Source organism: Protopterus annectens, chromosome 2.part2 (assembly GCF_019279795.1).
Source record: "Protopterus annectens isolate FY-2018-M chromosome 2.part2, PAN1.0, whole genome shotgun sequence".
NCBI classification, from domain to species: Eukaryota; Metazoa; Chordata; order Ceratodontiformes; family Protopteridae; genus Protopterus; species Protopterus annectens.
The window spans coordinates 1,098,617,942-1,098,644,272 of record NC_056730.1 but is presented as its reverse complement, the minus strand read 5'-3'; the positions used below and the strand labels follow the sequence as shown (position 1 = coordinate 1,098,644,272).

At 44.0% G+C, this 26,331-nt stretch overlaps 1 protein-coding gene across 1 annotated transcript in view; it reads right to left on the bottom strand.

Annotated features, from left to right (window-relative positions):
* Nucleotides 1-26,331, bottom strand: part of PNPLA7 (patatin like phospholipase domain containing 7) — a gene marked incomplete in the record, with an annotated part of 4,152,928 nt that overhangs the window by 730,229 nt on the left and 3,396,368 nt on the right. The window contains 1 exon segment of the mRNA XM_044064320.1: nt 2,329-2,398. Coding sequence (XP_043920255.1) covers nt 2,329-2,398 — 70 coding nt within the window.

The following is a 26,331-nucleotide window of genomic DNA, read 5'->3' as shown; positions in this document are numbered from 1 at the left end:
AAATGGATTCTTTTAATGGTTTATTAACTATGTTGAGTCTAAGCAAAGAGTAGGAGGTAGGGGGTGTAAAGCAGACTACTTACAAGGAGAAATGTAGAAGGAAGAAGTAAATGATGTAGTGGGGGGAGCAGCTCTCAGGGAGAATGATAAAAGTATTATCCCAGAAGAATGGTGACGTGTATGTTTTAGAACTATACCACGGTTATATTAGAAACAGATAAGGGAAGGCTATAGCAGCCATTCAAGTTGGAGGAGGCAGGCCTCTGACCTTGGCAGCATGCATGTAATCAACTAAGCTGCCATTAAGATTAACATTTAGATGCCACTCCAGTGGCTTTACTCGACAAAGGCACTGGGAACTAGGGTCGGGTGGCACGATGCCAGGGTAATCCCATGGCTAGGCTTGTAAAGGCCACTGGGCCATTAGCCTAGTACACACCTATGAACCTATTAGGCCTTCAGTAAGCAAGTGCACAGGAGTGTGCACTTGCTTAAGGGAAAGTGTTGTGGACTTCCATGGTGATACAAGTCATACATCCCTCTACGTGGATCTACTGAAGTTTAGCTTAACTAAAACATCAATCACAAACACTGGAAAAAATGATACACATCCTAACATTCATGCTCTAAGGCACAACCTCAGACCATGCAAAAGAAAAAGCCCCCCCCCCCATATGTAGAACTTTGCACCCCACATCCCTGCTAATTACATATACTAACTCTGAGATCACACAATCCCCACGAAAGGAGACAATTTCTCAACCCCAGGGATTATTGATCTTGCACACCTATCAAGCATCTGTTTTGTTGACTAAAGTGTGTCGACAATGCGCGCACACACACACATATATATATATATATATATATATATATATATATATATATATATATATATATACATCTAAAAGAACCTTATCAGCTCAGAGATAAGTGGGCAGGGGAGGGTCTCTTAAGCAGTTCACAGCGGTATTTCATGACACTTTGGGACTTGTGGTTTTCAAGAAAATATTAAGAAGGAACTGTATACCAGTTTTTCCTTTCTTTTCTTACTTTAATTTTCTGCACCCAACTTACTTATTTCCAAATGACCCTGTAGTGAGCCAGGACAGGAAATCCCCTTCCCACAACTAAATCCATGTAGAGAACAGTCACTCAGACAGCTAGATTTGCTGTCAACATTCTCTGGGAATTGTGTACTTTATTTTTATTTTTGTTCCCTACCAGATTCTACAACAGAATACCTGGTAGTGAAATCTCAGCAGGGGCATTAATCCCTACCACCACAGCTCTATCCACTGCCACTTGTCTTCACATTCCTTCCACCATATGTCCTCCAGTCTTCGCCACAAATTCCTGCATTGGAGAGCATCTCTCGAGGACCTGCTCCCACTCCATTCCTGAGGAAACGAGCATGCGCAGTCCTTCATTCCTCACTATCTCCTAATTAACAGCTCTCTAGTGTCTGAACTAATTAACCAAGGCCACCAGTAATACAGGTAGGATGTTCCTTCCCTCTGTTAATGGGTCAACACAGTCTGCAAGCTTTAGTACAAATGCTGTGTTGCAACTCAGAATTAAGCACACATTCTGGACACTATTTTTTGTGTCAGCACTTTGCATAAACCTCACATGAAACAAGTAATTGCTACAGTATTTCACTTTATTTTAGAATATTTTAATCAGTTTTGTGTCATACACTGCAGCAGTTAAAGCAATATGAAAAAGTGCATCTTCCATTAAAGGGTTGAAATTTCACTGAATATGATACACAACTGGAAAACAGGTTGAGACCCCTTCCCAAAATAAACCTCAAGTAAGAGCTTACTGAAATCATAAATTGAACCTGCACCCCTCCCCAAAAATAATTAAACAGATCCTATTTATATTTTAGTTTCAGAGGTTACTGCAAATTACAAATAACATTTACTAACATGTTTTCTAATATGGATACTGTTAAATCTCATACAGAAACATCTTACATGTCCAGCAGAGATAGCAAATGCCCTAGTAATTAATTCTCAGTGGATTGTTCTTCGTAGCAGCATGAAACTCACTCTTATTTGCAGTTTTTCTCTCATCCTCTTCTATTTACATAGCAATGCTTTGTGAATATTTCCCACACAATTCTTTCCTGCACTGATACCTATCCTCTTTTACTTAAGAAACATTACAGTTTCAGCTTTTATTTTTGGCAGTTACTATCATTTTTTGTTCTGATCTGCTGTGGATGTTTTGTTAAACTTCATATTTCTGCCACTGGATAAGTTTAGATACTTGGTTAATGAAATATGAGAATAAATTAAGTACAGATAATTTTTATTCACTTACCATCTGTGTGTACCCTCATGGCAGAGGCTGTGATGTCTGTTGTAATATTAAAATAAGGAAGCCAAAGATCCTGAAAAGTAAAGGTAAACAAACGAGTCACACTGAACTGTAAAGAAATAATGCAACTGAGTAAAACCATGCTGAACATTTCTTCAAACACTGCTTTCTGTTTAAATAATTTAAATTTACCTACACCAGGGTAAGAAGGACAGCAAACATTTCATGATAAAAATGATTTGGGGAAGCAATGACACACAATAGTACACAAAGATCTTCTGAAAGTAATTTAGTTAGCAGATCTTAAACTCATAACATTCTACATGAGAGATGGTTTTCAACAAAGCTCTGAACAGTAGTTCTGCCTCTGGAAGACCACCCATCCAAAAAGGTTGGAGATAAAAGGAAAAAATCTGAGGAAGATATATATATATATATTTTTTTTAAAACTGAATGGATCTTCCTCACATCTTCAGTGGTGTGCCAAAAGCCCTACACAGTACATGCCCATGTCAATGAGGGGGACACTATGGGTTACCTTGTTACATTTTGTAGAGATTTAAAGTATCATGCTTTACCCTTGAATTATGTCAACTGCATCTCAGTATATCAGATGCTGATTTGCCTCAAGTGCTCTATAATTCACCACTAAGCTCAAACAATGTGAGAAAAGGGAGAAAGTAAGCATATTTTTCAATTTAATTTTCCCTTTTCTTCAGGTTTGTGTGAATTTGGAGGTAGCATATTTACAGATTTGGGTTACTGGGTATAGCCCCAACAAAGGGAAGTCCCAGGGAGTGTAGGCCCCTGTAAAAATGGTGATTTAGTAGCTATCGCAAAGTTATACATTATGATTTTTCTGTATTGGTGTTGTGTTAAGAAGTCAGACATCTGTGACTCGACTAAGGGATATGAAATGTTTCATTATAGTTCCTGTCCAGGGCATGCACTGAATCCTGATGTATGCCCTCACAATGTCAAAGATCCAGAAAAACGTATGAAACCCCTATATGAAAGTGTAACCTCACCTACTTGTCACCAGTTAATATGTGACAGACAGGGGCTATAGGTCTTACTCTCTCACTACTGCCATCGATAATTGACACAGCTTGGAATATGCAATAAGGGTTAGACTCTCACCACTGACAGCATACAGAGGGAAAGTACAGTTGTGCACACTTGCCATAAATATAGATGTTCAAATGTATTCACTGTTGCAGTCCTGACAGCTGGGAATTCCTGCTGTGAAAACCCTCAACTGGCCCGACTACCAGAGAAACTTATTTCTCCTCCCAGGCTGGTGGGCGCCTTAACTGATGTCAGCATGCTCAGGTATAAAAGGAACCAGCCTGCATCATCACTTCAGTATTTTCTTGGCTCCATGAAGGAGGAGCCAGGAGTTAGGCAAAGAGAATAAAGAAGGGAGCACCTAATGCAAGGTAGCCTGGGGAAGTGCCCCAGGTCATCATATTTGGAAATTCTAGGCCTGCCTAGCAGGCCAAGGGGATAGGAGGGAGGGAAAGAAGACTGCAACAGTGAATACACCCAAACATCTACATTTATATTAAGTGTACACAACTGTACTATTTTCTTCATGTTTTACTGTTGCAGTCCTGACAGCTGAGAAGATTCCCAAAGCTTAATTGTGGGTTGATGGAGATCCAGTAGAGGACAGGATTCCCTGCAGGACTGCAGAGGCAAATCCTGCTCTTGGATTTTGAGAAAGCTGGCAGGTGGTAGTGCTTTGTGGTGGCATGCACAGAAGACCAAGTGGCTGCTTCCAGAATGTCTTTGGTGGGAAGGCTGTGGCCCTGGTAGAGTGAGGTCTAACCAAATCTGGGGGTGGGTTGCCATGATGGCTGTAGAAGAAAGAAATGCAGCGAGAAATCCACTTGGACATGGTCTGTTCAGAAGCTGGTTTTCCTTCATATCTGGGGACAAAGGTTATGAACAGTTGATCTGATTTCCTAAAGGACTTTGTCCTGTCTAGGTAGAAATGCAAAATTCTATGCATATCCAGGGAGTGCAGTAATCTTTCTCCCTTGTTCTGAGGATTGGGAAAGAAGGTAGGCAGATGAATGGCTTGATTCAAAGACACATTGGTTACCACCTTAGACATAAAAGAAGGATTAGTCCTGAGGGAAACTCTGTCTTTATGGAAGATGATGGAAGTCTCTACTGCCATTAGGGACTGTAAGTCTGAGAGCCTTCTAGCCAAGGTAAAGACTAAAAGAAGAGCAGTCTTCCAAGTGAGGAATCTTAAAGAGGCATTAGCTGCAGGTTCAAAGGGAGGCAAAGTTAATTTTTCAAGCACATAGTTGAAGCCCCATGGAGGGGATCTATATTAAAAGTCCGAAGACGTGCCTCAGCGAACACTTCTTGGTCGACACGTAATGAGCTAAAGCACTAAAGCGCGAACGCTCAAAATAGTGATTTCTTTCCCTGGGAAAGAAATAGTTTTGCCATCCCCGTGTGTTCGCCCCTTTCCTCACTGTAGTGGGATCTTGGAATTGGTATATTTAGTTAGGGGGGTGTGGGGGGGGGGTGAAGCCCCCCACATTGTTATGTTTTAAAGTGTGTGTGTGTGTGTGTGTGTGTGTGTGTGTGTTTGTGTGTGTGTGTGTTTGTGCTAGCGGTTTCTTTCTCAGGGAAAGAAACCATTGTTTTAAGCATTCACGGTTTAGTGCATTCGTTCATTATGTGTTGACCAAGAGGTGTTCGCTGAAACACCTCTTCGGTCTTTTAATATAGACCCCATGGAGGTATGGATTTCCTCCTGGGGGCCTAATGTGAATGACACCTCTAAGGAATTGTTTCAAGTGGGGGGTGACAGAAGACTGGGGAGAGAACAAGCATGTGAGAAGAGATGGCCGAGGCATGTACTTTTATAGAGGAGTAGGAAACGCCTTTTTCCACTAGACTGGCCAGGGATTCTAGGATGCCCGTAATGTTCCTCCCCCTAATATCTTTATTGAATTTCCACATGTGACAAAGGCAATCTTACATTTATATGAATGAAAAACATACAAAATGATATCACTTTAGTTGCAAACAGTTTACATCACAAACACAACTGAAATAACTGTAGCTGTAAACATTATAAATCGCATAGAAACCTTCCAGTCATTGTCAGTTAAGCATTACGCAGCTCATTCAAATCCTGCATCTTAAACTCTTTCCTGCTCTGCATATACCATTCCCACAATTCCCATTTTTTTTATCTAGTTTGCTCCTTCCCGTTTCTAAAGATCCCTGATAGGTTCATAGGTTCATACTAGGCTAACTGCCCTTGCGAGCCATTTTAAGCCTAGCCAATTATCCATTGTGAGATCCAAACCCAGCACCTTGTGTTTGTAAGGCAAACACCTTAACCATTAGGCCACCCTCCCAACCTTTGTGTGTGTTTGTGCTAGCGGTTTCTTTCTCAGGGAAAGAAATCGTTGTTTTAAGCATTCACGGTTTAGTGCATTTGTTCATTATGTGTTGACCAAGAGGTGTTCGCTGAAACACCTCTTCGGTCTTTTAATATAGACCCCATGGAGGTATGGATTTCCTCCTGGGGGCCTAATGTGACCAATTCCAATTGTTTGATCTCTGTTACTATATTCACTACTTCTAGTAAAGTTGGTCTAGACATTGATTTCCATTTTCTAGTAATTGCTTTTTTGGCAGCTACAATAATTAAACTCAGCAAGGCTTTACTATGTCTAGGCAATTCCAATTTTGTAGCATAACTCAAAAAAATCAACTCCCCAGTCAGTCCAATACCTCACCGAGCATCTCCGACAGAGTGGTCCGCAGGGAATCCCAAAAGTCTGCCAGCTCATCACACCTCCAAAAATAAGTTCCCAGCTACCTTTTTTGCCCGTCATGCCTCCAACATTTAGGTTCATAAGCCTAGCCCATAGAAATGCCCTGGCATCGTGCCACCCAACGTTAGTTCCTAGTGCCTTCTATCAAGTAGAGCCACTGAAGAGATCCCTGGGGCGAACTTTCTATTTCCCATCCACTCATCACAATTTCTCTTGAAGAGGGCCAGTGAGGTGCTCTGCTTGACAAGTCTATTCCAGGGCATAGGCAGTCACTGGGTTATGAACCTTTCCCTCCAACTTGTTCTGTTGATTGTGGTAATGAGGTTGAGGTCTCTGGAGCATGTGGTGCAGAGGGATTGGGATTTCTTTAGATGTAGCATTTCTAATAGTGCTGGGTCAGACATGGCTTTGTAAGTCGAGCAGAGATCGCCTCTTAGTAGACGATATGAGACAGAGAATAGCTGGAGTTTTTTGAGTCTGCCCATGTAGGACATGTGTTAAGGCCAAGGATCCTCTTTGTGAGGTACTTTTGTGGCTTTTCTAGCTGTTGCATGTGTCTAGTGAGGTACATGCCAAATGGGGCATTATACTTTATGACTGGTCTAATGAGGGAAGAATGGAGTGAAAAGATGACCTCTTTCTTCCTGGATGCAAAACCCTTGGTAATGAGATGTGCCACATAGGACGTTCTGACTACAGTGGCAATGTGATGGTCAAAGGAGAGGTTGCTGTCAACCTGTGTCCTTATATCTCTTATAACGCCTTCAGTGTTCAGTGGGCTCCCATCGATGTGGTAATTAGTGGGAAAAGAGTTTTTCCCAAAGGGGATGACGATGCATTTTCTGGCATTAAGCTTAAGGCCATGGTTTCGACACCAGCCATTAGTCTCAGTGAGGCCTTTCTGTATCCACCTGAGGAAAAATTCTTTGAAGTCTACTTGGGGTATAAACATACCTATGCAAACATCTCCAGGCAAAGATCCTAAATCTTGTAGACTTTGTTGCATATTTGGGAGATATACATATATCCCCCCATTGTCTCTTTGTGAATTGCTTATCCAGTCTCTCTTCCTAATCCTTTCTAGAATCCGCTGATTGATTCTTATAATTATCATTGCAGTATTTTATATGCTTTACTAATTATTCCTTTTTTTATGGCAGCTTCTGTTCTAGATTCTATTAAAAACTTTTCCAGTGCTGGTCTTTCATTTAGGAGCCCCCTCTTTGCCTTTGCCTATACTCGATACTTGATAGGGAAGACAATCTCTAACCTGTAGTCCAAATACATTTTTGGCCTTTTCCCATTCTGTTACCTTTCCCTTTCTAGTTATTTGCTCTCAATACTTTGGTTCCTTTGTTAGTTTTCTCCAATAAATTCCAGCCCCCTCTTGTCCATTATATGTATCCCTGACCACCAGGATGCCCGAAATGTTATCTCAGCTCGACTCATGGTGGTGCCTCTGGCACCAAGCAGAGAATCTTTTCCATTTGGCTGTATAAAATGTCCTTGTGTTAGGCCTTCTGGATTCCTTCAGAATGTTTTTCACCTGTTGACGTACATTGGTGTAGCAGTTAGGTGCTGAGGGATAATCCAGGCTGAAAGGTTCAGGGTCTGCAGATTGGGGTTCACTATCCTCCCTTTGTCTTGGGTGAGGAGGTCTACCCTCTGCGGTAACTGCCAAGGTTTCTGATTGGTGAGCTGGAGGAGGAGAGGAAACCAGTGTTGCCTGAGCCAGTTTGGAGCTATCAGAATGGTGCTTGGGTCCCTCTAATGTTATTTTTAGAAGGAATGTAGGCAGAATAGGTGTGGTGGGTAAGCATAAATGAAGAGGTGGGTCCATGGGATGGAGAAGGCATCCGTTTCTCCATGCCAATGCCTTTTTTGTCCTGGTACAGAATTTCTCCAGCTGGGCATTGTCCTTGCTGGCACATAAATCTTCCTGTGGGGCACCCAATTTTTGAGTTATGCTGAGGAAAATATCTCGGTGTAGGTGCCACTCATGGGGGGGTCTGTCAAGTTCCTGCTGAGGTGAACTGCAAGGGTGTTTTGTGCTACCTGGCAGACACTGCGCAAGGAGGTGAAGTCCCATGGAGTGTGCCGTCTCTCCCAGACTTGCATGGCTAGACAGCACAGGGCATAGGAGTGTGTGCCTCCCTGTCTGTTTATGTACAACATGACTGTAGTGTTGACTGTCTGTATTACCAGCACCCTAGTATCCACTTCTCTTTGAAGGCCAGCAAACCTTTTAGAACTACCAAGAGTTCTTTCCAATTTATATGCCTCTTCTTGGTCTAGGAATCCCACAACCCGTAGGTTTGGAAATGTTGGGTATGGGCACTCCATGCGATGTCCGAGGCATCTGTGGTGAGGGCTTGACCTTGAGGAGAGAATAGGAAGGACAAGCCCTGATTCTTTGGTGCAGGCCTGTACCCACCATGTGAGCTCCTGCTTGAGGCAAGGTATTAGGTGTATCTTGGTGTCCAGGGAATGAGTGCTCTGGCACTACACATTCTTTAGATACCGCTGAAGTTTCTTCATGTGTAGACTGGCTAGTGGTACCATGGGGTACATGGCATCCTGTATCATCATGGTACCACTGAAGATTCCTCATGAGCAGGCTGGCTAGTGGTACCATGAGAATTACAGGATGCCATGTACCCCAGAGCTCTGAGGAATTCTCTGGCTGTTATGCTCTGCACTGCAAGTTAGGGAAGTAGCTGGTCAAAAAGGTGAACTTGTCCGGGGGAGGAAGGCCTTTTGGAGGGAAGAATCCATGAATGCCACTAAGAAAACCATCTGTTTGGATGGCACAGTGATGGACTTCTTTAGGTTTAGACTGAACCCCAAGGAGGTCCTGTATAAATTTCTGATCTTTGAGAATCAGAGACTGGTCTGAGGCCTGTATTAGGCCAATCATCCAGGTAGGGGTAAATCTGGACCCCTTTTGGTCCTGCAGTAAGCAATGGCAGGAGCTAGGCACTTTCTGAAAAACCTTGGTGCAGTAGACAGTCCAAATGGCACAGCAGAAAATGGATAATGTGTTTTTATTGAACTGTATGTATTTTATTGTTATTTGAGCTGTTATCAAATTGTATGCATTGTACATGTCACTGTGGAGCTTTTCTCCCTGGGCCTCCACTGAAAATGGGCATTTTCTGGCCCAGTGGACATTCCCGGTAAACAAATGCAATAAAATAAATACATATAATAATGACTGGAGCTTGGTCTGAAGCGAAAAAGAAGTTATGTACTCACCATAACGTTCCATCTGAGCAGGTACTTCATTTGTCTGCAACCTGTGGGTATCGGATCCGACCTTGGATCCAAGCTACAAGATCCGAGCTCCTAGCTCCTCCCCCTACCCATAATCCCCTGCTACATGCTGTATTACCTCAGATCGATTTTTGCCCCATCACACAACTCATAACCTCGACAGAGGAGTACATCAGATTTAACTTCCTGACAAGAGAATTTCAGGTGACCAGAGATCCCGACAAAGGTTCGGGGGATGGCGGGGGGGGCGGGTCTGTTGCAGACAAATTAAGTACCTACTCAGATGGAACGTTATGGTGAGTACATAACTTCTTTATCTGAAGTAGTTACTTCATTTGCTCTGCAACCTGTGGGACAGTGTCCCCAGCTACCTAGGAACAAACGTAGGTGGCCTTTATGGAAGGATATTCCGAAGCACCGCGGAGCCAAAGGAAGCCCTACCTCTCGAAATCATATCTAGTTTATAATGAGAAATGAACGTATGAGAAGAGGACCAGGTAGCTGCTGAACATATGTCGTCCAAGGGAACCCTGAACCAAAAGGCTGCTGAGGTGGCCATAGACCTTGTAGAATGAGCGTGAATTCCAATAGGAGCCGATTTGCCTGAAGATATATACCCGTGAACTATGAACTGACAAATCCAATTTGCTACGGTCACTTTGGAAATGGCTCTACCCATGGCCGATTTTGCAAAGGACACAAACTTGCGAAAATCCTTAGTCCTGTGCAAGTAAAAACGCAGTTGTCTGTGTTGACTCTGAAGACACCTTAGGTAAGAAAGATGGGTTAGTCCTGAGGGACACTCTATCCTTGTGAAAAATGAGGTAAGGGGGTTTCATACACAGTGCTTGAAGTTCTGAAACCCTGTTGGCCAAAGTAATAGCCACCAAAAAGGCCGTTTTCCAAGACAAGAATTTTAACGGAACTGAGGCTGCAGGCTCAAAGGGTGGACTTGTCAGGGCTTGTAAGACTAAAGTCAAATCCCATGGGGGTACCACAGCTTTCACAGGCGGCTTCAAAAGAAAGATGCCCCGCAAGAAAGTTTTGCATAATTTTGTAGATGCCAAGGACCCTAAGCCCTCTCCCACATGAAAATGGGAGACGGCTGCTAACTGCACCTTAACCGTAGAAGCACTTGCTCCCTGCTGAAAAATCAGCGACAGAAGTCCAGGATAGTCGGAATAGGAACTGTAAATGGATCCAAGCCCTTGTCTTTAGCCCAGACAGAGAAACGTTTCCATTTACTATTGTAAATTTTACTGGTAGCCGGCTTATGTACTGCGACCAGTATGGCCTTCACAGGAGATGAGATACCGGGAGTCCTAGCCATCAGTGGAACTGATCCTGCAGGATGCGAGATCAGGTCTGGAATGGGATCCAGTATCCATGGAGGAGTCACACTGCGAGACCGCAGATAAGGAAACCAGATCTGGCGAGGCCAGAATGGGGCTATGAGGATAACTCTGCTCCCCAACCGACAGGCTTTCTGTATGAACTTTATCATAAGCGGGAGGGGGGGATAAGCATAAAGGAGACCGGGAGGCCAGGCATGAACTAGAGCGTCTCTGGGAGTTTCCCCTTCGGGGGGAAGTATTGCGAAGTACTCGCTGCATTTTGTGTTTAATGGAGAAGCAAACAGATCGCAGCGAGGCCAACCCCATTTGCGGAAGATCTGCTTCGCAACAGATGGATTGAGAGACCACTCGTATGGAGTGAGAATTACTCGACTCAGTTTGTCCACTAATATGTTGGACCGTCCCGGAATGTGCGTTGCTACCAGAAACTGGTTGGTGGATATCGCCCATTCCCAAACTCTCATAGCCTCTTGACAAAGGGGGTAAGACCTGGTTCCTCCCTGTTTGTTTATGTACCAGACTACTGACATGTTGTCCGTCTGGATTGCAATAGTCCCCAGAGGGAGAAGTTCGTGGAGAGCTTGCAATGCTAGAAGCACCGCCCACATCTCTAGGACACTGATATGCAAAGCGGTCTCTAGGGAAGTCCACGTGCCTTGGACGGTTCTGCCCGAACAATGCCCCCCCCCACCTGAGGCTAGAAGCATCCGTGGTCAACGTGGCTTGGGGCAGGGGAATCACAAAAGGTCTCCCTTCCCTCAGTTCTCGTGTGTGGAGCCACCAAAGAAGGGAGTCCTTGCAAACTCTGCTCAGTGGTATCGGAGTGTTCAACGGGTGGAGTAATAGCGACCACTGAACTTGAAGGGTCCACTGCAATACCCTCATCCGTAGACGTGCATGAAGGGAGAGACCGATCGCCGCTGCCATAGACCCTAGTGCCCTCAGGACTAACTCCGCCACTGGAGCAGGACTCTGAAGAAGGGCTTGTACCTGAAACGACAAGCTGCTCAGCCTGTCTGAAGTTAGAGTAGCTCGAGAGATGCGGGTATCCAACCTAGCCCCTATGAACTCTAGGACCTGAACGGGGCAAAGAAAGGATTTCTGTAGATTCACTGAGATGCCTAGGCTCTGGGCAAGAGTCAGAGCATAATCTCTTGCCACGCAGAGCTGATGCCTGTTGGCGGCGGTAAGGAGCCAGTCGTCTAGGTACGGGAAGACCTGAATGCCTTGAAGTCTCAGATGGGCTGCAACCACTGCCATGACTTTGCAGGAACACCCTGGGGGTTGAGGTGAGGCCAAATGGAAGAACCCTGAACTGATAATGACTGGCTCCCAGCCGGAAGTGGAGAAATCTTCTGGATCATCTGTCCATCAATATGTGGTAGTACGCATCCTTGAGGTCTATAGAGCACATCCAGTCATTCTCCCGCAGAAAGGGGAGAATTGATTGGAGGGTGACCATCCGGAATTTTTCCTTGGGAATGAACAGGTTCAGAGCGGAAAGGATTTAGAATGGGTCTTAGGTCCCCCGTCTTCTTTGGTACCAAAAAGAACCTGGAGTAATAACCCAATCCGGACTGGTCTGGGGGGATGGGCTGGATGGCTCTTTTTTCTAGCAACTTCGACACTTCTGAAGTCGCTGCCTTCCTCTGATCGGGTGGTACATCGGGGAGGCGTCTGGTCGTGGGGGGAAGGTTTATTAAGGGGATGGAATAACCTCTGGATATGATACGGAGCACCCATCCATCTGTCGTAATGGACTCCCAATTTGACAGGTGCTCCGTCAACCACCCCCCGACTGCCTCGAGAGAGAGACAGCCGGGTAAGCCCTCAGGGCTGCTGTGCAGGTCTGTCTGAGAAAGGTTCTCTAGACCCGAAGTTACGTGGTCCCCCTTTGCCTGTGGGCCGGCACCCACCTTGTCCTCCTCTGCCTCTAGAGGATGAGGGGTCCGAAGCTGGATGGGACTGCTGAGACTTGCAGAACCACAGCTTCTTTTGTCCCCTCTGATTCCTTGAAAAGGATCGTTGGGGATTAGAGAAGCAGACTCCGATGGCAGACAGCGTCTTCCCGTCCTTCTCGCTTTGGACCAGCGTTTCGCGAACGGTCTTGCCGAAAAGTGAAGACCCGTCAAAGGGCACATTCGCGAAGGACACCTTGAAGGGATCCGCAAAATCGCAAAGACGGAGCCAGGCGTGACCCAGCAAGACGACCCCGGCTCCGCTGGCCCTAGCGGCTTCTTCCGTAGCATGGGAGAGTAGCCACATGGACGTGTTAGATATGGATTTCAGAGTGGCCATACGAGTCGAAAAAACATTCTTGTCCTCGACCAACATGGACTCTGGGGGGGCTGCAGCGTATTCCTTAATCAAGTCTCGCTGTAGCCTAATGGTATGTGCCATATAGTTCAGCGCCCTTATCGAAAAGGTAGCTGAAGCAAACATCTGCTTCCCAATGCGGTCCAGCGCTTGAGATTCCTTATCCGGCAGGTGAACCGAAGAACTCTCCTGTGTGAGTTCTCTCTTGGTGGCAGCCGCCACCAACATGGCATCAACAGGAGATCCCTTGGCCCAAGACTGTCTATCCGTTGGGGGGCTAAGGACCTTGTCGGGTCGTCTCGGGATTGGCTCCACGGTGTCGGGCTCCTTCCATGCCCTGGTAGTAATTAAGTCTACCAGGGGGTCAGCCGGAGGGGACACCCAGGAGGTAGACGGGCCTGCCTCAAACGCCTCCAGGAACACGGATTCATCCGAGGAAGATTTTTGGGCAGACCACCCCCCACTAATACGCAACATTTCCATGATGTCTCCGAAGGAGACATCTTCGGGGGGTGACCTTGGGGAACCTTCCCCTTCATCTAAATCCGTGTCAGTGGTGACGGACTCAGGGGAGTCCAGGTGCCTCCTTTTACACCTACGTTTACGAGGAACCTCCTCGGTGGGACTGTCCGAAGAGGGCTCGTCAACGGGTTCTTGTTCCTCCAAGGGAACCAGCTGGAGGGCTTGAGCAGGCTGTCCCAATGGTCGGATGACGGAGGACAGACCCACATGCAGTGGAGGAACCGAAGCCCGAACCGGGGATCTGGAGGACCTCGACAGTACCCTCTCCACTACCTCAAAAGCCGAAGGAGAACTACTCTCGCCAGGCTCCAAAAGTAATCTCCTCGGCTCCGAGGTAGGGATCGGGGTCGGGGCCGATGCAGTCGGAGCCGAGAGAGAGGTATGCTCCGAACCCAGCAGCGCCGAAGACACAACAACTCCCACGGATCAGACGTTCAGCCCTCGGCCCCGAGAACTCGGATCCGACACGCTTGAGGGCACAGTCGGCATCGAAGAGAGCGGAGCTATTGGCGCCAATGAATCCCCCGCTCCGAAAGGGCCCGGATCCGATGACTCCGAGACCCGAAAACGAGTCGGAGAAGGAGTGATCGGAGCAAAAATGGGGCCGCACTCCCCCCCAGAGGGGGGGGGGCAAGAGCACCCCATCTGCATTTGGGTCTGTATGAATCAACGCATCATCTGATCCATGTCCGCGTCGGTGAGGCTTCTGGTCGACCTAGAAGAAGTCGTCGAGGCAGGCCGGGAGGGCAACCTCGACGACCTCGAGGGAGACCAATACTCCTCCTCCAGCGAAAAACATGGCAAATGGCGCCAAGAGGGGGAGGATCCGGAGGCCCTCGAGGGAGACCTAGCCAGCTTAGATAGCGGGGCTGAGGGTTGAGTCTCAGCCCGCCTTTTCTGAGACTTGTGCCCTTCCTTGTGCCTCTTCTCTTTGGAGGAAGAGGCACCAGAGTCCCCCGAGCTCAAACCCAAAGAGGGAGGTTGAGTCCCCGGTTGAGCAGGGGGCGCAGAAGGCACCGGGGCTGCAGAGGCAGCCTGAGCCTGAGTGGGAGAGGAAGAAGAAGCCGATTACTGGGGAAGCAAGCCCGCCAGGATCAGCTTATTCTTCCTGTCCCTAAGTGCCCAGGGGTTAAAGGCTGCACATATTGGGCAGGCCGTAGATAAATGGGCCACCCCCAGGCATAAAATACACTGAGTGTGGCCATCAGCCAGAGAAAGCTTATGGCCACACTCAGTACACTTTGAAAAAACGGCTTTGGGCCCTTCAGCCATTTTGACTAAACACTCACACACGCACACCCAAACACTAAGGGGGGAGGGGGGTGTCACACAGAAAACACTAACTCTAAAAAATAACAAGTATCTAAATTACGACTAAAAGAACCCAGGGATACTATTCACACGTACACTAAAAAATACAATCTTCCCAGTTGAGAAAAAAGTTTAAGAAAGGCAACGATCTCACCAAAAGCCAAGGAGCTCTTCAAAGGTAGCTGCTTCAGCCGCGGCAAAAAATGATCTGGGGTAATACAGCATGTAGCAGGGGATTATGGGTAGGGGGAGGAGCTAGGAGCTCAGATCTTGTAGCTTGGAAAGCTGCCGGCTCGGATCCGATACCCACAGGTTGCAGAGCAAATGAAGTAACTACTTCAGATGCTTTAGTTAGAATTTGAAATATGCCCTTCCTGATTCCACAGTTAATGTCCAAGGGGGAGGGTAAGATTCAGAAAGTCAAAGTCCAAATTAGAAAATCATTGTATGACCTAACTCAGCAACTTTCAAGCAGCAAATTCTGCAATAATGTATGCTGTTGTATAGGCAAGAAGGATTAGTTTATCTTCCTTTTTAACTATAACATGTTTTCAAGGTAGCAAATGCACACATATATACATTAGACATTACATCTTCTTGAAAAAAAAAAAACAATTACAATGCAACTTCTTCACTTCTAGTTTTGCTCAAATATAGCTTTAATACATATTTATTTTAGAAAGAACATTTACAGTTTCATTGATTATTACAATTCCTATCACAGAAACTATGGCAGAACTTGTTGACGACCAGGAAGCTGAGATGTGCCTACCATTTATCTTACCAGACAGCTATTAATGCTGCTGAGAATAATACATCCAAGCACAACGCAAAGGCCCACCTCTTTCATACACTGTGGAGACAGCTCCAGCACTTAGGACCTTCAAAGCAGTACAGATTCTGTCTTGAATTTTAGTGAAGCAATTAGCTTTCCCTGTCATCCTAGCAGCGCAAGAGATTATAGCACATTAAGTCTGATTAAAGATAACATGCCTGCTGCACTGGAAGGTCTAGTGCACTGGTTCAAGAATATTGACTTTTTGGATCCAATAAAGAAGTCATGGAGAAATTTCTTCTTGCCCCTCATTTTCTTCTAAGGCATTACGACTCACATCAGCAAAAGTCTCATATTCAGTCTCAACACTTGATCAGCTAATGTCTTCCTACAAATGATTTTGGCTGCTCATGCTCTATAACAACAGCTTCTGGCTGTCTTGTTTCAGTGACTGAAAGCTATAGTTGGCCTAGCATAAAACACATTTCCTGCCTTGAACAGTTCTGCTTCACCGTCTTTGGTGTGTGAATTTTATTTTCGAGAGTCAGCAATGAAGTAAATGCAGGGTTCCAGTCTGTGATCGATGAGTAACTTAGCAGTTAATATATTAACACCTAGTAGGTAGTATTCCACATACCTACAAAGCGATGTCACAGTACATGCTGCTTCTGTGCCTTTTGAATCGGATGAAAAGGTAACAAGCAGCACTTGATGAAAAGCTCACACTGTATACTGCTTAACCTCACATTGCTAAGTTCCTTTTCTGGCAGGCTGCATTCACACAACTTCACAAATAAAGCTACAACACTCACAGATGAGAACATTAATCTTTAATCTGCCCCTCACACTCTTTCTGCTTACCTATAGCCAGAGTGTAGGGCGACTTTTCTGAGACACTACAATCTCAGACCTAGTATGCCTTCAGACCCATTCACACTTTCCATCTTGATCATTACAGTATCAACATTCTCATTGTGATACCTATAAACAGCTTCCCTTCAAAAAATATTCCACATAAGGAAATAAACTGCCTATTAAGTCAATGGATAAAACACGAATTACGCAATGGGATCCATCAAACTGGAGTAACAGATTACATATCTAATGTTCCAGACTTTGCCAGTGGTGTTATCACCCATTATGGGTGCTCCTCCTTTTCAGACTATTCTTTTCAGATACAAAAGCAAGAAATTGGCTTTGGATAACCAAATATGTTGACTATCACAAAAAGGTTAACAATTATTTCAATAACAGATGCCAATGTCCTCCAAGATATGCTACAAAAAATGCACACCTGCTGTAACAGAAAATACCTTACCTTATCTTTACATGTCAGTAACTGGAGTATCAGGAATCTTGGCAAAAATGGTATAAACTGAATTAATGGTCAAATCACAAAATAGGACACCACTGTTAAAATTCCAGTCACTATGGTAGACAATTTAAAATATGACCTCTGTTTGTTTGCCTATAAAAGTCAGAAAACCAGACTGTGTAGCCCATTTCTGTAAAGGGCATGTCAAGTTACTCTAGGAGCTCAATCTACATCTTTAGGGATGGTGGCCTAATGATTAAGGTGTTTGCCTTACAAACACAAGGTGCAGAGTTTGAGTCTCACAAGGGATAATTGGCTAGGCTTACAATGGCTCGCAAGGGCAGTTAGCTTAGTATGAACCTATGTTTTCTATGTTTTTTTCTATGTTTTATCTATCCCACAAGTAAATACAAGGCTGCATTCTGTAACCTACGAACAAACTATTTGGAGTGTGAAAAAATACAATTCCTTAACAGAAGAATCAGAGGGTTGGAAAACACAAATTATTTAGAATGACTTGAGGAACTTTCATTGCATTACGTTTCTTGTATGTCACTAAGAGGTTACCTCTCTCTGACTATAAGGCAATGTCTGATCCAGCTGTTTTTGAAAGACTATGTCTGCAACACTGCTAACATCACAAAAAAAAAAACTGAAAATAAAACAAATATTATTAACAGAAGTAAAGATGGGTACCTTACAAATCTCCCAAAAAAGGCATCTGGTGATCTCTGCAAAACTTAAGTAGAATTTTTCACTGTACATTGCACTTTTGAACTGCATTTTTACCATACCACTGCTTATTTGAAATTTTTTCTTCTGAAACTGTTGTACTTTATTTCCTGTAGCATAGACTAGATTTAGACCTGCTGAATCTTGTTCTGTTTCTATAACTTGAGCACTAAATCAGGCCATCTTTTGTTCAACAGAGTTCCCCTGCACCCTAACGGCAGGTGTGTGTAGTCAGAACTCATCTGATTGAAGGATGCTGGAACAGGACTCAGTTTTGATCTTTTTTTATTGTTTAATTTGTTTAAATCAGTTTGTTCCTGTTTGCTACATAAGCACTGCGTTCATGCAGGTTTGCTCATTGCCCACTGCTGAGCAGCGGTGGGCACCATTGGTAGTTATAGACACAAACACTCCTGCCTGCAAATTTTCTCTCGGTACTCCACTGGTGCTCCATCTGTGAGTTCTAGCGATTGTCCCTCACTGACAGATGATACATTCAGCGAAGCTCCTGAGGTATCAGCACAGATCCTACCCACTAGCGCTTCATATTTTTTGTCCACCTCTCCTGTGCTCTACTTTACCTGTTCCTTCCTGTCCTCTCCCTGTTTTCTGACCACATCAACTTACCTAACGTTATTGATGGACAATTTCCCACAGTTTCTCCAGCCAGCCTGGTCAACATGCACATCCTGAGGCAATGTAGCAATTGCCTCATGCAAACTGGCAACCCACGTCTTCTAGTCCACACAAATTCATTACGTGTGAGATACATCTATATCAAGAACTGTGAATGCAGGCTCTCCTGCTCACCAGTCAGTTTATCTGATACTAAGCAGGTTGTCACAGCATGCACAAATCACCTCCTGCACCTACCAAACCCACATCACATAAACCTACATATGTGGAGGTACTTACCAGAAGTTTACCTAAACAACAGAGAACTCCCAAACAGAAACACAGGCACGATTCACATAATACATCCTCTGCAGAACACAGTACACATAATATATCACACACCATCACCTCACCAGTCAAGCCCCTAAGGCATAACATAAAAACAAACATTTTAGTCATAGGTGACTGAATTATGAGAACCATAGATATCCCTCTTACCAGGCTGGATAAGGAAAAGTCACAGTCAGCTGTCTGTCATATGCCAGGATCCACCACATCACACACGCACTCAAGTCTCTCAACAACAAGCACTGTTATGACTCGGTCATAGTCCATACTGGTATGAACGACTTGAGACTTACCTCACTGGACTATATGAAGAGAGACATGACTGAGCTTCTGATTATGTGTCTCAGGCAGGTATGTCCCTAGCCTTAAGCAGCAATTTACCTTCACCTAAGATGATACCTCAGTACAAACAAAAAATCATTGACTTCAACAACTGGCTTAGATTCTGGTGTCATTCAAAGGGGATCCATTATCTGTCAGCCTGGGATGATATTCTCGACAGATCTCAATGTTTTGCCAGAAATGATCATCTGTCACTCCTGGGATTTCAGTTACTGGCTAAGGCTCCTGTCACCCCCACGGGGCCTTTTTAGGCAATGTCACAAGAACAAAATTCCCCAATGTAAAAATACCATCTAAAAACAACCTCGATGTTATGCTGCTAAATGCTAGGAGTCTAAATCCAGAAATTGCACTCACTGGAAGCAGTCCTCACTTTGGAAGATGCTGGCATTTCTGCAGTCACTGAGACCTGGTGTAAAGCTGTGGAGACCACCCCAGCAATACCACGTTACATTTCCTTCCACATGTTCAGACCACAAACTGAAGGCATGAGAACTACGGGAAGTGGTGTATCAATATTAATTAAAGATAAAAACATCTTTAGATTGGTTAAACAGGACTATTCCCTTGAATTACTTCAGGTACAATTGACAGTTGGAAAGATTCCTCTTCTGGCCATTGCCAGCTATAGGACCCCCTCCATGAATCGGGACATCCACTCAGCCTATTTGGATCAGCTTGAGTCAATCAAGATACAACCAAACACCCTGGTTTTGGGTGACTTTAATTACTCATCCACTGACTGGGTAAATTATACATGTTCTAACTCACTTGCCCAAAGGTTCCTGGACTTCATTAACTCCAATGTCCTGGACCAGGGAACTAACACACCCACAAGGGGCTCAAAGATCCTGAATCTGGTGCTCACCAACATGGTGGACTGCTACACCACCCCCAGTGTGTGGCTATCCTTGGTGAGATCCAACCACAAATCAGTCCCGCTAGAAGTAACTATAACACAAGCCCCCCCCCCCCCCCCCAGCAACAACTAAACTAAAAAACTTCTCCAAGGTCAATTACAACCTCTTACATGACAGCATAAATAGCTTCATAGCCCCTCCCCCACCGATGGAACAGACACCTATGCTGAGGTATACACCAATGCTTTATAAGTACACTTGTGTGATGCCCCTGCACTGGCCCAGTAATCAAGGAGCTTCACTCCTCACCACTATTATCAGTGAGGGAATCACACATTAGGAGGATGACAAGTACACGAACAGTAAAGTATAGTTTCCCTTAAGAGCACACAGAGATCACAATCAGTCTGGGGCTGGTTTCTCCCTTTTTCTCTAGATCCCCAGTAAGACTCTCCACTGGCACAGCTATAGGGTTCAGATCTCAGACAAGTGGCTAAGACAAAACCTCCAACTCCCTCTCTGTCCAACCAGTGCTTTTTGGTCCCTGCCAAAGTAGCTGACACACACACACTTTGAGATTTGATTTATATACACACACTCCTGGGAAAGGCTGGCACAAGTTAATTAGCTATGCCCCCTTCTGCCCAGACTATAAGGTAGTTATCACTGCCACCAGTCAGCTCTTTATCAACTACTCTAAGGTCCTTACAATGGGTGACCAATCCCACCGTGCAATGTTACTATCATCCAAATGGTGTAACCAAGACTAAGGTTAATTAGGAGTGGCCTGTACAGTGTCACCAAATACAAATGCAAGTACTCTCACAGCTTAAATATGTCTCTCAAATATCAGCCACAGAGATAGGTTTAAATATATTTAATAATAAATAATAGAAGAACAAGACAATACTCAATCAACACAGTAACTACAGAGTTCAGAATTACAGGAAATATTTTAAAACAACATTGCAGGACAGTCTCAAATAAATACAGAACACATCTAAACATCTTCTTCTTTCGACTTTTCCTGGTTAGGGGTTGCCACAGCGGATCACCTGTCTGCTCATGATTGGCACTGGAGTTTTACAGTGTGGAGTTGCCAGCCCGGCACCCAACTTTCCACAGAAGGCACACACACGCACAAACTCACTCATGCCTAGGGCCAATGTAGAGTGCCCAACCCACCTACAGCATGTCTTTGGTATGTGGGAGGAAACCGGAGCACCCGGAGGAAACCCACGCGACCACAGGGAGGACATGCAGACTCAGCACAGAAGGCACCCCATCCGAGGATCGAACCGGAGAACCTCTTGCTGTGAGGCAGCAATGCTAACGGCTGCACCACGGCAGCCACCCTCAGAAAACATCAACACTAATCTTTACTATATTCTTATCTATATCCAAGATAAATTATTGTACCCTAGACTTACTTACAGAGCAAGGAAAATGTAGATGAATGGATGTTCTTGCTAGGTCAGAAACAAGATATAAAAAGTCTTGTCTCCCTCTCTGAGAGAGTTCTTAAATTAATATCATTTGTTAAGCTTTCACTTACAGTGCTTTGTAATTAAGCAGGTCACCATACTGGTCAGCCATAGGACTCTGTTTCTACTTGAGTGGTTGCCTCCTTCCCCTGTAACTGAAGTAAATTGACTCTTACATCAAGAGCTGTAATACTTACCTTATAGCTTTAGGAAACCTTAGGAAACCTTGTAAACTGCAATAGCCTGACATTTGAACAAGTAACCCTTATAAAAATTCCCAAAACTGTATACTGTTGGTCTGTCTTTCCTGCTAAACATAAGTGAAATGACAGTGCTGAGTGCAAGTAACATTAAAATTAAAGTACTGAGTGCAAATAACACAGTGCTGAGTGCAGATTTTAGGCCCTTACATTCAACTTATCTCTGGTATGGTGTCTTGAGTCAATCAGGGTATTCCCTGTAACCACTCCCACTGCCTTCTCTTTTCCCCCATCCCCCTCTTTCCTCAAACAGGTTAAACTGCTACAGTTCAGTACAGGCATCATTTTCAAATCTAGGCGCTTAGGATTTCCCTTTCTCTTTCCCCCCTTGGCTGACCTGGTGTGACTTAGTGTAAGTTTCTTCATTGTATGGATCTTTTACTGTTTTTTGTGTAACTGAATGACCTGCTGCTAAAGTCTGGTTCTGCAGACTGCTCTATTTTTTTCAGAGGCTCTATAAGTAGCTAGTGACTTTACTGAATTTCTGTGGTAATATTTGTGTTTAAACTGAACCTGTACCTAGAGAAAGTGTATAATCAGAGCTCCTCCTTGCTGCATGTGTTTTTTAATATTTAAATTGCACACACACATTGAAGAAGTGCTTTTATGACTTGAATAACTTGGGCTAGCTATACCTGAAGTGCTTTTACTGGCAATTTTCCAGTTGTACAATTGTGAATAATTGATTTAGTTTTTCTGGTATAAGTTTAAAATCTGGCAAGTGTTTATTTACTGCATTGCTCTCTTGCTTAGGTTTCTTAGCTATAAATCTTAGCTCATTCTGAAGTATGCTACTTTACCCCCCCACCAAACCTTTCTGAATGCATTATTATATAATAACTGCCTGTTGTTGCCTTCATGCTTACCCTAGAATCTCTGCTTTTCTCTTTTCCTAGTTGAACTTTACAGTTCCCTACAAAACGGTGTGTACAGGACTGCAATCAGTTTCTCTCAACATTTAAACAGAGTAGGTTGCACACACAAAAAGCATTTGTTAAGCTTTCACTTACAGTGCTTTGTAATTAAGCAGGTCACCATATTGGTCAGCCATAGGGCTCTTTGTTTCTACTTGAGTGGTTGCCTCCTCCCCCTGTAACTGCAGTAAATTGACTCTTACATTAGAGCTGTAATACTTACCTTATAGCTTTAGGACACCTTAGGAAACCTTGTTAACTGCAATAGCCCCGCTACGCTCGGGCTCTCTTCGCTCCCCTCCCTGCCCCCAATTTCCTCCCACCCCCGTACCTCTAAATTGATAGTACTATAGCCACTCCCCCACTTTCTAGATCCTATCTGCTTTCATCTGGGATAATTCCACCCACCCCTATTCTACTACCTACATTTAATAGCACCTATTAGCTTTCATCTGGCATTCTCCCATCCCCCTTCCAGTACCTTTACCTCACCACTCTATCTTCTGGTGTTGCATCACCAGGTAAAACAGTTCCTTCACTCACTAGCTGAATCACATATAATGATATACTCCTCTTTACTACCCCTCTTGTTCACACCATACCTCCTTACCTTGTGTGAAAACCAGTTTCTCACGGGATTTCAGGTCCCAAAAGGCAATACTATCACCCCAGCTGTAAATCCTTCCACCTTCAACCATACTTACAGTACCAGATCCTATCCAACATCTTGTTCAGTCTATCAACATCTCAACCCCAGGCACATTAGCTCTAGATCCAAACACTACCAGAAAGTAATAAACAAATTCCTGAAGTTCATCACCAAGTATAGACTCAACCTAATACTTGGTGGTGATATTCACCCAACCCTGGCCCACTCACTTCAGATACACATACCCCCTCTACTTGCAATCTAAGCTACAAACCTACAATTAATAGGCCAACTAACTCTCTCCAGTCTGTCATCTCAATATTAGAAGCATTAATAACAAGGTACATGAATTGCATGCACTTCTGGATGTCCACTGCCCTGAGATTCTCTGTTTATTTGAAACCTGGTTAAAACCTGACAATGAAGTGTTACCACCTGGGTACAACATACACAGGCTGGATCGTGTTTAAAGGAAGGGGGGTGGGGTAGCTGTACTCTATAAATCTGAGTTGAATATCACCATAGATGTAATACAACCTCCTCAGATTAATAACTCAGAGATTCTTGCCACCAAATTGCAACTTAATAAAAATAAATGTATTAATATCATCTGTATGTACATTCCCCCAGGTAACAATATATCTACATTTGAAGATATCCTGCACTGGCTATCATGTCACTACCCCCAAGAAACCCTACTACTTGGAGACTTTAACATAGACTGGGGCACCTGTTCCTCAGAATCCCCAACCACCCATATTAACCTGCATGCATTTATACAAATCATATCCACCCCTACCAGGATAGGTAAACCCAACCAAAAAGAAAGTATACTTGACTGGGTAATCATAAACAGTCACCCCCAACTGTACACCTCTGGTACCCTCCTTAATGGTCTAAACGATCACCTTCTCACATATGTAATTAAGCACAAAACCATTAATTCCCAACAACCCTTACTCAGAAAGGTTAGAAACAATAAAAACTTTGACCCTGCCAAATCCCAACAAGAACTAAACTCATGTAATTGGTCTATTCTAAAACACCTCCCATTAGAGGAAGCAGTAGCATACTTTACAACAAATTCCTTGAGATCCTTGATTTGCATGCACCTGTTCGTTCAAAGAGAACCAAGGCAAAAACTGCACCATGGCTTTCTATAGAGTCTAAACTCAAAATGACCCTTAGAAACAAAGCACGGGCTTTATGGCATTCTTCTAAAGACCCTCAAGATCACATTAAATACAGGAAATCCAGGAACGAAACCAAAAAATCAATTTTACAAGACAAAAAACAATACTACTATAATTTACAGACAGTAAATCAAAATAACCCTCAGAAGTTTTATACAAGTTTAAATAATCTACTATATCCTGGACAAACTTCAACCCCAATCCCTGCTACTACTATTAATAAAAGCCCTGAAGATGTTTCTGATAGTTTTAACCAATTCTTTACTGAGACAATTCAAGCCCTAGCTAGCCAACTACCTCTTAGCTCCCCTGGTCTTGAAAGTAGCACCCCTAGAAATCTACTCGCGTTCAGCTTCCAACCAGTCACCACTTCACTTATCCGTACCTTGATCAAAAAATTAAAACCCACTACACTTTCTGCTGATCAACGTCCTGCCGAGTACCTACAAAAATCAGCTGATGCTATTGCTTACCCCGTCTCAATACTAATCAATCGAACCATAGTAGAAGCTAAAATTCCCACCATCTGGAAAATATCCTATGTAATCCCACTTCACAAAGGAGGCAGCTCTACTGAATTCTCCAATTATAGGCCAATAGCTATACTCTCTCCACTTGCAAAGATTATGGAAAAATGCATTCATAGACAACTCATGCACCACCTAATCCAAAATCGCCTTATGGCAGACACTCAGCATGGCTTCCGTCCTCATCACAGCACTACTTCAGCCCTCCTAGCCTTTACTAACACCACAAATGATAATCGCAACAATAATTATATATCCTCAGCCCTCTTTTTGGATCTTTCCAAGGCATTCGATATGGTTGATCACCAACTTTTAATCCACACCCTGCAAACATTCTGTCTAGATACTGGAGCCCTCCAATGGTTTCAATCCTATCTGAATGGTCGACAGCAGGCTGTCCTCTGGCAGAACAAACTCTCTAACCTTCTACCTAACACCCATGGAGTACCACAAGGCTCTATACTAGGGCCCTTGCTGTTCTCCATCTTCATTAACAACTTTTATACTGTCATCCCAAAAGTCAGCTGTATCTAATATGCTGATGACTCTACTCTGATTTGCTCAGCCACATCTCCAGTAGAGTTATGATCAGCTACCCAGACCACGTTTAATACAATAGAAAACTAGCTTTCTGAACATCGTCTGATCCTAAATCCCAAAAAAACTAAAATGCTGTTATTTTCACCAACACGTAGGTCTACCGCTTTCACCTTTTCCATAAAATCAGATGATGGCACAATAATCTCCCCTGACCCATCTACAAAACTATTAGGTGTCACCATAGACAATAATCTAAAATTTGACCTACATGTTAACCAGACTATCAAAACCATCAATAAAAAACTAGGGTCACTTTACAGAATAAAATCCTTCCTAACCCCTCCAGCTAAAATTGCCATAGCTCGCTCTCACCTTCTTTCAACCCTTCTGTATGCATCCCCTCTACTCTCGAATTTAAACAAGACTGTCCTTAACAAACTCTCAATTTGCTACAACCACATTGCCAGGTTTGCCACTGGGCTGCCTTTTAGGACATATCATTGCATTAATCTAAATCAGCTTGGGTGGTTTGAACTACCCAGCCTAATCCAGTATAACCAACTGATTATGGCCTGTAAAATCCTCTATAATCCGGACAATACTCCTGCACTTAAAAATAGTATCACCCCCTATAACAATCCTAGACCGCTTCGATTCTCTAACAAACTACTAATTCAGACTAGCAAAATTAATAACACAGCTGGTGATTCTCTCTTTGCAAACTCTGTAAGTAGATCCTGGAACTCTCTTCCAGCTGATATTACCTTACTTTCCATCTTAGGTCAATTTAAAACTAGACTCAAACAACATTTGTCACTTAACTGGCTATGTCAATGTATCAAGCCTGGCTAACTCTCTCTAGA